Source organism: Sporobolomyces koalae, assembly GCF_050403365.1.
Source record: "Sporobolomyces koalae JCM15063 DNA, S_koalae_JCM15063T_v1_ctg4, whole genome shotgun sequence".
NCBI classification, from domain to species: Eukaryota; Fungi; Basidiomycota; class Microbotryomycetes; order Sporidiobolales; family Sporidiobolaceae; genus Sporobolomyces; species Sporobolomyces koalae.
In genome coordinates, this window is record NW_027481767.1 from 138,413 (window position 1) to 154,140 (window position 15,728).

Here is a 15,728-nt window from a genome sequence, read left to right on the forward strand (position 1 = left end):
GAGAGAGAGAGAGATAGGGAAACGTGCAATCGAGAGAGATTTCGGGATCAAGCCAAAAGGTAACTCATGAGCGCAAGAGTCGAAGCAAGCATGATTCCTCCAGATCCAATCACTTGAACTTTCGAACTCGAGTTGGTCCCACTCGATCCTCCAGCACCTTGCGATTGTTGACTTCCACTCGTTCGACTCGTTTTGCTGCCGGACGAACCCGAACTCGATTGAGTCGCACCGAGGTTCGGTACGAACCCAGTGCCCGATGCTCCCACCACGGTTGAAGTGGTCTGAATCGGGTTGTGCGTTGAGTTGTCGGCAGTCTCGATATCTGTCCAATAAGAACCGATTCGCACATGAGTCGCGTGATCCTGTGATACGATTCAATTCGAGGTTACAACTTACAGGCGTTCGAGAGTCCTTCCCCGAGACAATCTGCGATCGTCTGCATCTTGAGTTGACCCGCATTGATCACCTTGGGCAGAATGTAGTCGACTGCAAGATCGACAGACTGTTGCCGTATCAACGAGATCAGCAAGCAACATTGGGATCGCTAAGTCACGAAAACACACTTGTTGATACTACAAGGGAGAGATATCAGAGGTCAGCCGTGTGCAGCTCTTTGCTGTAAGCTAGGAGACACGACATACGAGATCGTGAGCGAGGACGATGAATCCGGTATTGAGCTGAGACACCGCTTGATCCAGGAACCTGTCAAAGTTCATGTAGGCGTCTGTCGCGCTCACAACTCCGCCTCCGATCTGCCAATCGCGAGTGTCTGCCATGAAAAACAACCCCGAGAGGAGATCAGAGCCGTTCGAACTTCTTGCGGGCCAGCGACGAGATCTGAAAAGAGCTTACCGAAAGTGGCACCGTTGTGCGTGGTCCAAATGATCGGACGCAGGCCCAACTTGAGCGAGATGTAGCGCACTCGGTCATCGATATCACCATAAGGAGGTCGCATACTATCAAAGGTCCGAGTCGAGTAAGCTTTCGGTCACGTTTGTGAGAAAGTAAATCGTGCTCGAGGGCTCACGTATTGGGTGTAACTCCGGTAATATCGTGAATGATTTTCTTTGTCCATCCGAGCTCTGCAATCTGAAGAAAGCGTCTGCGGGGTCAGGAGCGACAACAAGTGTGCTTTTAGAGGACTCCTTGACATACGATTTCTTCATTGGACAAGGTAGTGAGCGAGCTGTGCGCCCACGAATGCACCGATAGCTGATGTCCGAGCATGTATTCCGCTTGCACCATCTCGGGACGACTGATCGCTCGGGAGCCGACGATGAAGAAAGTTGTTGAAATGTCTTGAGCTTCGAGAAGGTTCAGCAACCGCGGAGTGTAGGGTGAAGGTCCATCGTCTGTCAACGCATCATAATCGAGGTAAGCTCGGATTCTGCTCAGAAAGGTTCCTGACTGGAGACACGCAGATGAACATGGAACGCGAGCCTTACCGAACGATGCCCCCCAATCGTTCTTGTTCGGGCAGAACGTGATATCACTAGCTCTCGTGTGCGCACCACAAGTCCACCATCCATTCTTGGCGGCGTCCGTCACTGCTTGCGAGTTGCTCGAGTTGGAGCATGCTCCGAGTTGGGTACGAGGGATGTTGGGCACTTGAGAGAGGTCGACGTCCTTGATCCACTGTTGCACCTCGGGCGAGTCGATTGGAGGGATCCGATCAAGGGCGGGATAATTCGCTGGGCTGAGGTTTGCAACTATCGAGGGCAAACGGCATTGTCATCAGAAACGAGCTTTGGTGGAAGTTGAGAGGGAAATGGGGCTCGAGCGTACTCGAGGGAAGCTTGGGAGCATTTGCGACGGGAGGAGTCGCGCCCGCCGCAAAGGTCGAGGGCAAAGGCTGGGTGGCTTCGGCGGTCGTGGCAGTTCCGATCTTTGAGCTGCGAGGCAGAGGCAGGGTCAGCGGGGTCGGCGAGACAAAGGAAAGGGAAAGAAAGAGGGACTTGCAGGGAAGCCAACGGGCTCGATGCGACCCTGCCCGTTACGGCCGGTGCGCTGGTGGCAGACGCAGATGCCGCGTGAGTTCGGGTGGCAGCTCTCGCGGTGGCAGTCGAAGCGGTCGATGCGGGTGCCTGTCGCTCGACGAGATGGCGCATCTTGCCAATCGGCTCGAGGTGAGCTTGAGCGACGGTGGCAGACAGTGCTGCAAGCAGAAATGTCGTGGTCGTTTTCACCATCTTGTCGTCGATTCGCTCGGATGGAATGCAAGGAACAAATGCGAGGAGAGTGCGGGGGCCGGTTCGATAACGTTAGAGAAACGAACGGCGCGGTTCAAGCGTAGCGTTCGCCTTCCGATATAGTGGGTAAGTGACACGAGCTACTCGATGTAGGGACGAGGGTTGGCGGACTGTACGAGAATGGAACAAGCTTCAAGGAGCGAGACCAGCAGGACAAGAGAAAGGAGCGTTTCCTTGGCACAAAAGTCGACGCGAACGCCGCTTGACGAGGCCAAGAACGTCGATCCCTGTTTTTCAGCGCGTCCTGGGCTCGTCTCCTCGAGGTCAGCGCGTCCAGGATCCTCTAGTTCGGCTCTCACTGGTGTACAATCTTTGGCAAGGTGTGGACGACGTGTAGGACGAAGTCGGATCGAGGACAGGGGTTTCATTTTACTTGAGGGGGTACGTTCGGGTAGCACGCGTTGGTCAGGTGTCTGCGCAAACGTGTTGTCCTTATGTATGGTCAGCAGAGCCTTTGCGCAAGTCAAATGCGACTTTAGCTGTCGACGTACGCGCGCGAGAACTAACAACTCGGCGCGCTGCGGTGCACCTCTTCGCGACTCTTCCTGTTCCGACTGCCCACACTCGCGAGACACCCACTACAGACACTCATTCTCCCAGACGCTTGTTAGAGTACACGCCGTCGAGGACCGCGAACCACTCGTTCTCCACTTCACGTTGAGTGAACCTATTTCTCTACGAGCATGCCCTCGGACCAGCACTGACACGGTTACCATAGACAGCATACTCGCTAGAGCATCGATAATGCTCCCAAGAACACCGTCGCTCGCAATCCGCATTGTCCCGCAAGTCTGCTTCTCCAGCTCAGTATCACCGCTCGCTTCGTTCCGACTTGGCTTACCAAGCGTCCTGTATCGACAGGCCAACACGGCATGTGCCGATTCGGCTCATGACAGCTCCCGCTTCCCCGCTGACACGCCGAAGCCGATCCTTGACGGCTCCCGTCCGCTGGACCTCGTCTAGTTCTCAAGCAACGGCATCACATGCCTCGTCGTCATCATCGTCAGGAGGAGGACCCTCTGCGACGGCCGTGTTCTACCGTGCCCTCGTACCTTCCATGTTGCACTGCCTCGCCCTCGGTTCGATCGTGTATTACGCGCTCGAGCTCGTGTACATGTCGCTCAAACGCGAACAACAGGTCGAACGGCTGGGAGCTCAAGTTGCGAGGTTGGAACTCGAGCTCGAAACGGCTCGACACTCGAGCGTGTCGAAGGCAGTACCAGCGCAAGTGGGCGGACCGAATGCGAGCGGCAAAAGATGGTGGAAAGTGTGGTAGATCCGTCAGACACCTCTTACTAGAGACGAACTGTGTCTGCCTGGAACGTTATCAATTGTACACATTATCACGAGGGCATTCGGCAACCTGCGTTCGCGGACAGACACCAGTATTGTGGGATTTCAATCGCAAGCTGTCGTCGCTTTCCGTTCGGTGGCCTCTCGATGTACAAGATTGCTTGGAGACAAGCTACTGTATTGTAATATAACTGCCGTCGCGCCTGAGCTAGAACGCCAAGCTTTAAAACCGAGAGAACAGGCCCCCGCATGATTTCCTTGTGCATTGACTGCAAAGGAGATGGCTATTTTTGCTCTTGCGCTGGGACCGGTCTAAAGATGTCCTACACCTCCTACGCCATGGTTTGACGAGTCTGGCAATGGTGGCGATTTTTCGAAAATATCTGTCTCACCTGCACTTTTCGCAGCACGAGAATTCGAGGGCCCGCCGAGTCGCCCGCATAGCGCATCGAACCGGTCCCTCTCACTGTGAAGCGACATCTCTCGACTCCGACCCATTCGACCCTCGACCCGGCTAGGCAGAAACATGCGATCAACTGCTACATACTTGACGCTCGCACTCGGAGGAGCGCTCACAGCGCATGCCTGTGGCGACGAGGCGCACTTTCAACAGATCCGCAAACGCGCCGCCGCTTCCGCCGCGTCGAGCGCACTCGCCAACACGGCCGCAGGATCGATCGGTGCCAACACGGGACCTGCACAAGCTGCCAACACGGGTCAGTCTTCTCGATTCTGGTCGATCAGCCGAGGTCGTGCCGCCAGGTCGCGCCGATGCGCGGGCGGTGCCCTCGAGGCTCGCGCGACTCGAAAAGTGGAGGCATCTTTGAACTAAACATGGCATTCCCCTCGGCACAGTCGCAGCTCCTACCCGCACGGACGAGGCATCAGCAGCACAGATTACGAACCCTGCTCAAGAGTGTGCCGTGTACAGGTCAGTCTCGAACTCGATGTTCTCGAAGGTCGTACCTCGCGTATGAACGTACCATGCCGAAACCCTGCAAGTTGCTATATTTACCTCTTTACCCCTTGACCTGTACAGTTACCCTCCAGTGACTGCACTCGTGAGTTTTTCCCGCGACGACCGTCGGATCCGCCTCTGAGAGAGAACTCACCCTCTTCCATTTCGACGTCGACAGCAAGCCCAAAAGGTGTTCCCTCCAATCTGGGAGATTGCAAACCTTTCGTGAGTCGCCTTCAGCGTCTTTTGACGTCAGCTACCGTGCTGACTTGTACGCATGTCATGATAGGACGGCTTCGACCGAAGTCTCTGCACTCTTTACTTCGCTGAACGGCTCGATCCCCAACATTGCCCCGCGAGGAACCGTAAGTATCATCTCACCGAACGTGCCAATGCTAATCCAATCGAAGCGAGAGCTCACCCCGCGACTTCAATCACCAGCCTCAAGGAGACTTTTCTGGTGTCAATTGTGAGTTCCACGTAATCGCTCCAAGGTGAACTCCTGTCTGACCTGGGCCATCGTGACAGACAATGGTGTCGAGGATCCCGACTGCTGGTGGACATGGAAGCAGTGCACAACACCGAAAGCGCCGGGAGTGCAGGCTGATGTCACGAGGTGTCCCGAACCCAATACTTGGGGGTGAGCAACATCGCTGGTTTCTCAAACTCGCGCAGTCCTCTAACCAGGGTCGACGTTGGCAGTTTCACTTTGGACGATGGACCCAACTGCTCGCACAAGTAAGCGCCGTGATTTGCGTACGCTGGCGCAATTCTGAGCGTCGACTAAACAAAAAATCTTTACTCTCGCCAGTGCCTACTACGACTACCTCGAACAACAAAAGCAGAAAGGTTAGTCGCGGCGTCAGAGCTCTTGACGAGAAGCCTGGACTGACCAGAGTTTTCGAATCATGCAGCAACGCTCTTCTACATCGGCTCGAACGTGCTCGACTGGCCTCTCGAAGCGCAAAGGGGTCTTGCTGATGGTCACGAGATGTAAGCGCTTTGTTCTCCGTTACGCTTAATATGGCTCGAAATGCTGACTGCGGAACTTCGGGTGAAACAGTTGCGCTGTTCGTTCCCTTTCAAGACTCGCTCTTTCCGGACTCGAACTGATCTGAACATACTTGAACAGCACACTTGGTCTCATCGGTACATGACCGCGCTCACGAACGAACAGGTCTTTGCCGAGTTGTACTACAGCAAGAAGGCGATCAAGGATGTCATCGGAGTGACCGTCCAATGCTGGAGGCCTCCTTACGGTGATGTCGATGACCGTGTCCGCTACATCGCCCAGTCGCTCGGAATGACGACCGTCATCTGGGAGGACAACACTTTCGATTACGACGTCTCGACGCTCGGTGTCGCCAAAGTTCAAGCCAACTATGTGAGTTCCGCTTGATCGCAGTTTCCCTTCGGGACCCCGCTTAAGTGCTGAAATTTGGTACTTCAGGATGCCATCTTTGCCAAAGCTGCCAATGGAACGTACAACACGCACGGAACTATCGGTGAGTCTTCAAGTTCCCATCTCTCTCGTACGGGAGGATCACCCGAAGGTTACCGCATCTCTTCTGACGGGACATTTGGCTGGCACACACAGTCTTGACTCACGAGCTCAACAACGATACCATGTCGCTCGGAGAATCCAACTTCCCCGAGATGCAGAAATCTTTCAAGCACATCGTGCCCGTTGCCGTGTGCTACAACAACTCGCAGCCGTATGTCGAGAAGCAGTACACCTACCCTGTAAGCACCTGCTTCGACGACACTCTTTCCGGTTTGGCACATCGCTCTGACCCTTGTTATTATTGGCGTTCTGTCAGAACTTTGCTCAATACGCCTCCGGCACGACTTCAATTTCGCTCGCGTCCCCTACGGCGGTTTCGACTGACGGAGTCTTGTCGATCCCGCTCTCGACCGGGATCTCATCGGGCCAGTCAATCACGAGCGCCATCAGCTACCAATCGGCAGCTGCCGTCACGGGAGCCGCTGGCGCCAGTGGATCTGCCAAAGGCAAGAGCGCTGCTGGTAGGACCGCCTCGATTGACCGAGGTCTCGTAGGCGCAATCGGTGCTGTGGTCTTCGGTGCATTCGGTGCTGGAGCCCTCGCCGTCTTTGCCTAAAGAAATCGCATCGTCGACTCCCCTTTTTCCCCTTTCTGCTCCGCCCTGTTCAAAGTTTTCAATCTCTTCTTCCCTCTTTATCCCTAACTCTTTCTCTCTCTCTCTTCTTCCTATTTCTCTTTGCGCTTACTCCAAACCCAAAGACACTGTCTCCACTTGCTTTGAACCACAACTACATCCATGGTCGTGTTCGCCCATTGTCTCGACTACAACCGCATACCTTCCCCTGATTTCCCATCTTTTTTTTTCTCTTCCGTCGAAGCTAGATTTACTCGACCACCTATCCTTTTCCTCCCTCTCTCCAACCTCGCATCCTGATCGTTCCTTGCCTTCGTTTTTTCTTCTTCCTGAAAGTCATTTGCAAACCCGCACAAAAACTATGCCGTTCCTCTTGCCATCTCGTTGACAAGAGCGCACAAGGCCAAGAACAGAACAAGGGGCAGAAGAGCTCGCCTTGAAGTCGCGACCAAAAAAAAAAACAGTGGCATGAGGTGTTTTTTAAATTTTCAAGATACAGATTCAAACACGGGGAGTACCAGACGTTGCCAATGTCTTTGCCAATCAGTCCAACCCTGGTCTGAATCCGTATCTGGATCGAACGATTTGTTCTTCGATGATGATGTTGTTGGAGAAGAAGAAGGAACAGGGTATTGAGCGGTTTTGATCCCTGTTCTCAGTAGATCGAGTTTCGAGAGAGATTGCGTCGTTGGAAACCCTTGCAACAATTCCTGAATTTCCAAGTAAACCATGTTCAGTGAGACACGTAGCACACACAGAGAGAGGGAGAGGGAGAGGGAGAGGAGAGAGGTATGAGCGAGAAAAATCCCTCACGATCAATTCTTGAGCGAGTTGAGAATCAGTTTTGAAGGTTCTACCATTGACTCCGTGTTGAACCAATTCTCCGATACTGAAGGGTTAAACGCGTCAGGTCCAATAAGAAAAAAAAAGGTCGGATTCGATCGTCATTGTGTTTTGGAATCTTACCTCGGAAACTCGAGTGCGAGGACTGGAAGTTGACATCCAAACATGTCGACGACTTTCATCGGAAGATCGTACCCGCTCGTACTCGTGTGCAAGCTGATACCCAAGTCTCCACAACCTGTTGGTGTAGTGCATTCTCGTTGACCCCCAACGTTCCCCTGTTTTTTCGTAAGAGAAGAGGTAAGGAATAAAAACGTTTGCTTACCTAGTAGTACAGGATAATCTTGAATCTCCAACCATTCAGTCCTGACTCTGACAAACTCCCATCCTGGTTCCAGAGTTTCGACTTGTCGTTCAAACTCTCGTTTGCCTTGACCTTTGCCCGTCACCAACATGACCACTCGAGGGAACCGTTCCTCGGGTTGTAGGAGTGATGATTCTCGAGCTCGCAAGTCGTAAATCGAGAGTGCGCGCAACAGGATTGACAAGTCTTCGTCGGGAGTGTGAGAAGTCGAAGTGATTACCAATGCAGGTCGATCTGGATCGAGCGAACCATCGGGAAGAGTGAACAAGGTTGATCCTTCGACTCGCGGTCGAGGGAGTGAATCAAGTTGTGGAAACGAGATTGTGTCGAGGGTTGGGAGACGCTTGAACAGCTTGCAAAATTATCCAAGGTGAAGAACGTCAGCGAGACTTTTGTTTCTTTCCCAGATCTAACGAAAAGGAGATTCTTCCAAGTTCACTTTGTGAGCTTCTTGAAGAGTCGAACGACGGAAATGCGCTCGAGGTCGATCGTGAAACGCGATCGTTTTGCCCCTGTTTGAGAAAGCCCGAACCTGATCAACCCCGGTTTGCTGTCCCCTTGAATGGAAACGAGAGTACGTACTTGAATCCATGGAGGTCGACGAGTTGACGTCTCATGGTTTCGGTAACCATGAGATGCGCAAACGCGTTTTTGCCAAACGTCAATTCGACGAGTTTCGCGATCCGGACGATTGCAGTTTCGCGACCTTGGAACCTGAGTGCGAGGACCGAGTACCCAGTGTTGTGCCAATCGATCACGAGCTTGCTGCGAATCCATTTCGAAGCGAGTTGAACAATCGGGAGTGTCGGGATCGCTGGCGGGTTCTAACAAATTTGTTCCCCATCGCAAACGAGGTCCTGTTCAGTTGGAGCCAGGAGGGAAGAAAGAGAGCGAAAAACACTGACCTGTACGACTATGAATGCTGGACGAATCGGGATTGTCCATACGAGTGCTTGCAGTAATGCAACTGCACCGAGGAGGACTTTGAACGGAGCGACAGCGACAAATCCGATCCGAGGCAAAGCCGAAGTCCACGCGAGGGGTTGCGCAAGGTATACGAAATGACACAATGGGTGATTGCTCAACTCGGTCGGTGGGTTCGTACCTTTTGCTCGCACTCCAAGAAGCGAATCAGCTCTGGTTGCGTCACGTGCGGAAGTCTGAGAAAGTTGAGAACAAGACCCCACCTCGATACGCGACGATGTAGGTCGTGAAGCCGTGTTCGAGCAAACTCTGGGCATGATACATCATTCGGGGTGATCGGCCAATGTCACCCAACACGACCACCGCGACTGATTTGGGTGTCAGATCTGATCCCGTCCGAGACCACCGTAATACAAATAACATCGCAGCAAGGGTGCCCACTGCCCCAAGCAGAGCTGAAGCGAGCGTCATTGCCCTCTGCCTAGCCCCTGAGAGACCGGGAGAGAGAAAGGAAGAGACGGGAAAAAGAGAGGGAGAATGATGACGATTCGGCTTGGTTCAACTCCTCTCCCTCGATTAGCAACCATGTCAGTCGTGCTAGACCACAAGGGAAGCAAGTAGCTGACAATAACGTTGAGAACAGGTCTGCCGGCAAACAACCGGGAACTCAGATCAAACTGACCAACGTCTCGGTCGTTCGTCTCAAGAAAGCCGGCAAACGCTTCGAGGCGAGTCCCAGTACACTGTCTCGAGGTGTTCATCGAGGTCAAGCTTACGTTGATCCTCTGGTTCAGATCGCGTGCTACAAGAACACGGTGAGGGCATGGAGGACGGGTGCGCAAACCGACTTGAGCGAAGTGATCCAAATCGACAACGTCTTCTCGAACGTATCGAAAGGAGCCGTGTCCCCGACTGGAGACCTCGAGAAAGCGTTCGGTACGACCGATCGCAAAGAGATCATGATGGCAATCTTGAAAAAGGGGGAACTCCAAGTGGGCGAAAAGGAACGAGCGTTCGAACTCGAAGATTTGAAACGCGAGATCTGTCAGGAAGTCGCGAGTAGGTGTATCGATCCCAATTCTCAACGACCTCACACGATCGGCATGATCGAGAAGGCGATGAACGAAGTTGGGTACAACGTTGTTGCGCAGAAAGCTGCCAAAGCCCAAGTCAGTGACTCTCTTTTGTATGTCTCTCTCACAAGCGAGTGCTGATTTGGAGGCACGTTCGAATTGTATTCTAGGCACTTGATCTGATCAAGGTTTTGCAAGCGAGCAACACGCTCCCGATAGCCCGCGCCCAGATGCGTGTGCGCATCACGATGAGTTCGAAAGAAGGCAAACGTCTCAAAGACAAACTGTTGGCACTCGTGACCAAGGTCGAAGATGACGAATGGAGTGACGAGTGGGAACTCGTGAGCCTCTCTCTGTTTCTCCTTCTTGTTGTCCTGTAGTTGTTTCTGACGTTCGACATTTCGATTCGATCCAGATTGCCTTGATCGATCCAGGATCGTTCCGCATCATTGACGACATTTTGCAGAAGGAAGTGAAAGGTTCGAAAAAGATCGAGACCATGGCGTTCTCGGCCATCGCAGACGACGAAAGGATCGAGTAGGAGACTTTTCTGTTTGTAACAAAGTAAGAGCATATAGCGGCAAACCAAAGCTTGAACGAACCGATCGAGAACCGGAGAGGACTTTCGAGAAGGAGAGAAAACGAGCTTGTACTCTATTGTTCCAATTTTATGGTAGCGTTTTAGGAGGTAGAGGAGGCAGCAAATGAACGGGAGGAAGTACAAAATCTGTTCTCGGGGTCTCATCTGTCGCAGCTGTTGTCCCGCAACCTTGTCCGTACGGTTGGATGTCGATCCCATTTTCGATTCGACCGGGGTGTAAAGAGGCCAACGACATAGCAGTGGGAAAAAGCGAGAGGTCGAAAAGAGTAGAGGTTCCGGTGCCGAGGTGGTCCTCTTCGCTTGATCGCTCGCTACCTTGAGCTTGTTGTTTCATGTGGAAATTCGTCAAGTTCAAGGTATCCATCACGCGGCTCGTCGACGACATGTAGCCAGAGTCTGCGGAATCTTGGGATGCGGGCAGGGTTTTCGAAGATGTGAGGCTGAGAGTCATAGGAAGAGGAGGAACCCTAAACAAAGTCGACAACGACATCGAGCCTGATTGAAGATCATCTTGGGCCTCGGTTTCGAAAGACTCGGGTCGCGAAGCCAGGACGGTAGACACCAAGGCTGGAGAGTCGATCCAAATCGGTTCCTTCGAGGTCATCCTCCATCGCGCTTTCTCCTGCTCGAGGAACAATTCGAGTTGTTCTCCTTTCGATTTCTCAATGTTCATCGTCCGATTCGAGTGCGAAGGTGATCCTCGGTTGCGATGGTATCAAGAAGACTGGCCGAGGTGAGAAAGATGGGATGGAACGACCACGTCGGGAATATGCGCGCTGAGCCCTAGATGGATATTGAGAGTGAGAGGCGCAAGGGAGAGAGCGTGAGCTGATGACTGGGTTCAAGCGTGCCCACTTGGGCCCCTTCCCTTTTTGTGACCATCCGGAAAGTCCTCGGACTAGTACCTCAGCCTCCTGTCCAGAGTTTTCTTTCGCCCTCTTTCAGAAACAACAAGCTCGTTTGAATTTCTGTCGAGTCGTCAACGTTTCGACCTCGTTGATCTTGATGACGCTTTTGTCGTTCTGCTCTTCAGAGGAATCTGATGGTCGGGACTTCAGATTGTGTACTATCCTCGCCGCACAGTATTCAAACCTGACACCCAGCGACGCCAAGTCAGCTCGTGAGTGCGCGGATAAGAGAAGATAGCAGGGAGAGAAAGCGAGGGAAAAACTGACACTTGATCTACACCTTGTCCAGTTTTGGCACTCGTTCTGAACAACCTGAATCCGAACTCGGTCTCGAAATCGTACAGAGGTGTAGCTTCAGGTTCCTGCTCCCCTTTTCCGCAATTCTCGACACTGTCTTCGACACGAGGTTCTCCCGTTTCGATCTCCTTGTCATCAGGTTCCCGATTCGCTTCTTCGTCCAATAGTCTCCCAATCCCGACACTGAACGGACCTCCTTCGTAGATCGCTCTCGGGTGACCTCCGAGGGGTTCGATCGATCGGGGAGGATGAGGAGGGCTCGTCGACATGAGCAAGAGACTGGTCGGGTTCAAAGCTTGAGGGGTGGGGATCGAGGACGACAGTTCAATCGAAGCCAGAGTCGAACTCGATGAAGCAGAAGTCGACTTCGACGACAAAGGAGGTCGATCAAAAGGTTTGACCGTCGAGGTTGAACTCGTCGCTAAATCCGCACCAGTCGAGAGATTGCGAGGCGTTGTTGGTGCTGTTGTTGATCCCGGTTGAGCGATCCTTCGAGAAGGTCCAATCTCGAGGACCGTAGTGGATTTGTTGAAGTCTTTGCCAGTCACCCGAGATTCGACATCCGCGTGATTCGGGGGAGTAAACCAATGTTTGACTTCATTTGCAATTTCTCGTTCGATCGCTTTTCGTTGTTGTGCATCCTCAACGAGATCGACCTTGCATCCTACGACAGCCCAGCAGAATGAACGACTCGCGTGGGAGAGTTCGACATCGCGGATCCGGTCGCATTGAGTTCTGAATTGGTCGAACCAAGCTCGCAAATTCGCAATCGATTCGTCCACGGGTCTCGAGTAGTCGAACGTGAGGATCAACCCTCTCGAACGACGAAAGAATGGCGCCGAGATTGAAGCGAATCGTTCTTGTCCTATATCAAGAGCAAGACTTTGTTCTCAACAATGGCCCCCTAATAGAGGTTTTTTAGGGAAACTCACCGGCGGTATCCCAAAGTTGCAGTTCAACCTCATGTTGTTCGTTCCCGTTGGCAAGAACGTTGACCGATTTCGACAAGAAATCACATCCGATCGTCGCGACGTACGTGACTCCGAACGCCTTGTCGGGCATGACGAACCTCTTGCGCAATGCCGTCTTGCCACTACTCGAAGGTCCCAACAACGTCAACTTGAATGGACTCGTCGTCGCGTTGTCGCCCCGCTTCGGATCAGGTTTGGTGTTCTCGACAGGTGGTCGATCCCGTGCGGTTTTGATCGTTGTGGTCATGATTTCTTCTGTGTTTGCCTCGATATGTGAGCAAAAGCGAGGTTTTCGAGTCGTCGTGGTCGTGGTCGTGGTCGTGGTCGTCGGGTTCCCTTTCCTCTTCCAAGTACAAGTGATCCTGCAATTGCACTCGCGTGTTGTTGGGCTATGGCCGTGCGAAGAGATCCAGCTCTGGGGTTGATTCGAGAATATGGGTAGCGAATTGTCGAATCGATGAACTGGTACGGACAACAACGAGAGGGCCCTAGTATTAGGGCTCGGTAAGTAATATTAAATTACAGAAGTAATTTATGTAAGTAATTCATACCACGTACTGCATGTATCACCCGGGTCCCAGCAAGAAAAGCTCGACAATTACGTGTCATCGAAGAAGTTCCGGTATGGAGCCTTCACGCCTGGAGGGAAGGAAGCTTGGCTTATGCAACAAGAGTTTGATCACCTTTGCAACAGGCGGGTTTGGTTGGGGCGACGTACTTCGCATTGACTAGGAGCTAAAAACAGGATGACGACGATGGAGCGAGGGATGATGCGAGAGCCAGGTCTACAGGATAGACAGGGCTATCCTGAGAGAGAGAGGGGGGACTCACGGGTGCAGGTAGTTGGAGACCTCCAAGCCCACGAGTAAAGTTGGTGGCTGAGGACGTGCGAGTACTTTACAAGAAACGGGCGTATCGCAGCTTTTTCTCTCGCCCCGCGTTGTTGCCGAGTCGCGGCCCACGGAGCGACCGGAGCGCGGAATTCGAAGAGGTTTGTGCTCCCGTCGCCGAGCTTTGTAATACGCGCTGAAAATTCAGACATTCCTCGCTCGCGCAGCACCATCCTCCTCATCGCGTCTCGTTCCGACCACTCGCCCCGGCGCAATCGATGTCGATAGCAGTGCATTCGTAAACTGAGGCGTTGAGAACTCGCACCCAGTCGATACAATGTTTGCGAATACGCCCGGAGCACGAGCGCGTTCTGCCCTGCTCGTCTGGCAGCGTCGATTTGCAACGTTCGCAATTCCTAGAGCCTCTCGATTAGCACGTGAGCGCTTCGCATCGATGCCGGGAAGTGCCGCAGCCTCGGTAGCTTCTCCTCTCGGATCGCACTCTGTCAGACCATTATCACCAATTCCCTATATACACTTCCGACAGCACAGCAATTCGTGGGAGCGAGAAGGAGCCTGTAGTGATTGTACAGCCGCGATGCTATCCCAACTTGCGAGTTCTTTCCGAGAGTCTTTTGGTGCAAGTCTTGAATGCACGCATCTGCTTGGCGACTTGACGCCAGGGTGTCGAGCTTGCCTAGCCCTTCCCATGTCTGTTTGTGCATGCTGAGCACCAGAATGACCTTGACGCGAGCGAGATGTCCGAGTCCTAAGGCTACAAGTCAGGCTCTAGTGTGTCGTGCATTTGTAGAAACGCAATAGATCCGATGCCCTCTCGCCGCGCTCGATTCCCGTCAGGCAAAGGTGCATGCGTGACGAGTGAGACTATGGCAGTTTCATGGGACACGCCTTTTTCGGTGACCACGTAGAACACGCTTCAACAACTCCTGGGGGTTCGTGCAGCCCGAGTGGGGGAGCGTACCGAATTGCGTCTCTCACCGGACTCGCAGGCTCTCCATCGACAGCCATCGTACGCCTCGGCCGCAAGACATAGAGTAGCGGTTGACTCGCATCGCGAAGAGCACTACCAGCGCGAGGCAACAGCGATCGCATGTGAGATCGCCCATCCCGATTCGCTCGTTTCCCCTCCCCCCTGCTCTCGTTCAGCGAGCGCCTTGCTCGGGTATGTTGCGCTGAAGAGCCCAGGGTCCATTCCTATCTGGCCTAAGCAGTTTTCAATACCGTCTGTAACGGTCGCTTTCTCCTTCTTCTCCGCATCTCTAGTCAAGGTTCATTAGTTTGATCTCACTACGCCCTCGGTCAGTCAGTCGTCCGAGCGACTAACCCGGCAAGCCGGCATTATCTCATGCGGCAGAATGAAGCCAGAACAGGCGACCAAGGCAACGAAGGCGAAAAACGCTCCGGCGGGCAACAAGAAGAAGAAGACGCAAAGCGTGTCCCTTCTGCAACCGACCCCAGCTGCTAAGAAGCAGTACTGGGCGAAAAGGGGAAAAGTCTCCACCAAGACCGGTACTGAACCGGTCAAATCGCCGGTCGAGGGAGGGTCACCTTTTTTTCCATCCTTCGAGCCAACGCCATCAGGCGAGCGCTACGCCTGCTGAGACGTAAGTGTCAAGTCACCAGAAGGCTCGATGACGGCAGAATGTATATCTGAGCCAGATCAGAATGACAGACCCGATCGAGCGGCTAGCGCACGCGAAGTTTCTCGTTCTTCTTCTTCCACGGCTCCTCGCCATCTGATCAGCCGACAGGGTCCTTCAGTAGCGCTTCGAAGTCTTGTACATTTTGTAATTCGTTTCGATCGCGGCTTGCTCTGTTGGTTTTCTGAGAGTCCTCGGAGACATTGGTCAGAGAACAACTCAGCTCAGTGCATTGACCGACTCGTATGCGCTCATCGCGTCAGAATTCCTACTTTCGCTTGGATCCGATTCAAGACGTACATGTTTCTTCGCCGGTCGCGACCTGGATCGCATGTTCAGACCAAAATTGGACCAGGAGACAAAACAAAGAAACGGTACTGATTCGCAAACACGATACAACTATAACAGGGACTCGGGATCTACATCCTCGTCTTCGCTCTCTACATCCGACTGTCCGTCCCTCTCACTATCGCTCTCCCAAGCAACCTCGTCCTCCAAGTCCGGATCATACCCGCGTAGTCTTTTCCGGAGTAGCTGCACTGCGTCGCCGATAGACTTCTGTTCTCCCAGCTCCGCCATCAGGTCCTTGGCCTCGTCGTCTGTCTTGCCTTGAAGAGC

At 53.2% G+C, this 15,728-nt stretch overlaps 7 protein-coding genes across 7 annotated transcripts; 3 read left to right on the top strand and 4 right to left on the bottom strand.

Moving 5' to 3' along the window:
* Positions 1-47: 47 nt before the first annotated feature.
* On the bottom strand, positions 48-2,189 carry JCM15063_000238 (uncharacterized protein; the record flags this gene model as incomplete). Its single annotated transcript, XM_076676356.1, has 10 exons — positions 48-322; positions 397-502; positions 564-572; positions 642-769; positions 853-956; positions 1,028-1,089; positions 1,156-1,352; positions 1,446-1,709; positions 1,786-1,892; positions 1,960-2,189. 10 exons carry the CDS (start codon positions 2,187-2,189, stop codon positions 48-50), a joined length of 1,482 nt encoding a protein of 493 aa, XP_076536337.1.
* Positions 2,190-3,138: 949 nt separating this feature from the next.
* Positions 3,139-3,525, top strand: JCM15063_000239 (uncharacterized protein; the record flags this gene model as incomplete). Its single annotated transcript, XM_076676357.1, has 1 exon — positions 3,139-3,525. One exon carries the CDS (start codon positions 3,139-3,141, stop codon positions 3,523-3,525), a length of 387 nt encoding a protein of 128 aa, XP_076536338.1.
* Positions 3,526-4,068: 543 nt separating this feature from the next.
* Positions 4,069-6,620, top strand: JCM15063_000240 (uncharacterized protein; the record flags this gene model as incomplete). The annotated part of the gene is made up of 15 exons (XM_076676358.1): positions 4,069-4,258; positions 4,398-4,473; positions 4,582-4,603; positions 4,679-4,725; positions 4,790-4,865; positions 4,942-4,969; positions 5,029-5,140; positions 5,203-5,238; positions 5,312-5,349; positions 5,415-5,493; positions 5,564-5,570; positions 5,633-5,884; positions 5,951-6,005; positions 6,098-6,243; positions 6,321-6,620. The coding sequence occupies 15 exons, from the start codon at positions 4,069-4,071 to the stop codon at positions 6,618-6,620; spliced, it is 1,464 nt and encodes a 487-aa protein (XP_076536339.1).
* A 506-nt stretch (positions 6,621-7,126) lies between these two features.
* On the bottom strand, positions 7,127-9,240 carry ALG1 (chitobiosyldiphosphodolichol beta-1,4 mannosyltransferase; the record flags this gene model as incomplete). Its single annotated transcript, XM_076676359.1, has 8 exons — positions 7,127-7,348; positions 7,452-7,527; positions 7,605-7,719; positions 7,807-8,197; positions 8,285-8,357; positions 8,428-8,669; positions 8,751-8,950; positions 9,033-9,240. The coding sequence occupies 8 exons, from the start codon at positions 9,238-9,240 to the stop codon at positions 7,127-7,129; spliced, it is 1,527 nt and encodes a 508-aa protein (XP_076536340.1).
* A 66-nt stretch (positions 9,241-9,306) lies between these two features.
* SDO1 (guanine nucleotide exchange factor SDO1) lies at positions 9,307-10,383 on the top strand (the record flags this gene model as incomplete). The annotated part of the gene is made up of 5 exons (XM_076676360.1): positions 9,307-9,356; positions 9,413-9,497; positions 9,564-9,938; positions 10,013-10,183; positions 10,258-10,383. 5 exons carry the CDS (start codon positions 9,307-9,309, stop codon positions 10,381-10,383), a joined length of 807 nt encoding a protein of 268 aa, XP_076536341.1.
* A 127-nt stretch (positions 10,384-10,510) lies between these two features.
* On the bottom strand, positions 10,511-11,116 carry JCM15063_000243 (uncharacterized protein; the record flags this gene model as incomplete). The annotated part of the gene is made up of 1 exon (XM_076676361.1): positions 10,511-11,116. The coding sequence occupies one exon, from the start codon at positions 11,114-11,116 to the stop codon at positions 10,511-10,513; it is 606 nt and encodes a 201-aa protein (XP_076536342.1).
* Positions 11,117-11,384: 268 nt separating this feature from the next.
* Positions 11,385-12,866, bottom strand: JCM15063_000244 (uncharacterized protein; the record flags this gene model as incomplete). The annotated part of the gene is made up of 3 exons (XM_076676362.1): positions 11,385-11,535; positions 11,619-12,513; positions 12,581-12,866. The coding sequence occupies 3 exons, from the start codon at positions 12,864-12,866 to the stop codon at positions 11,385-11,387; spliced, it is 1,332 nt and encodes a 443-aa protein (XP_076536343.1).
* Between the last annotated feature and the right edge of the window lie 2,862 nt (positions 12,867-15,728).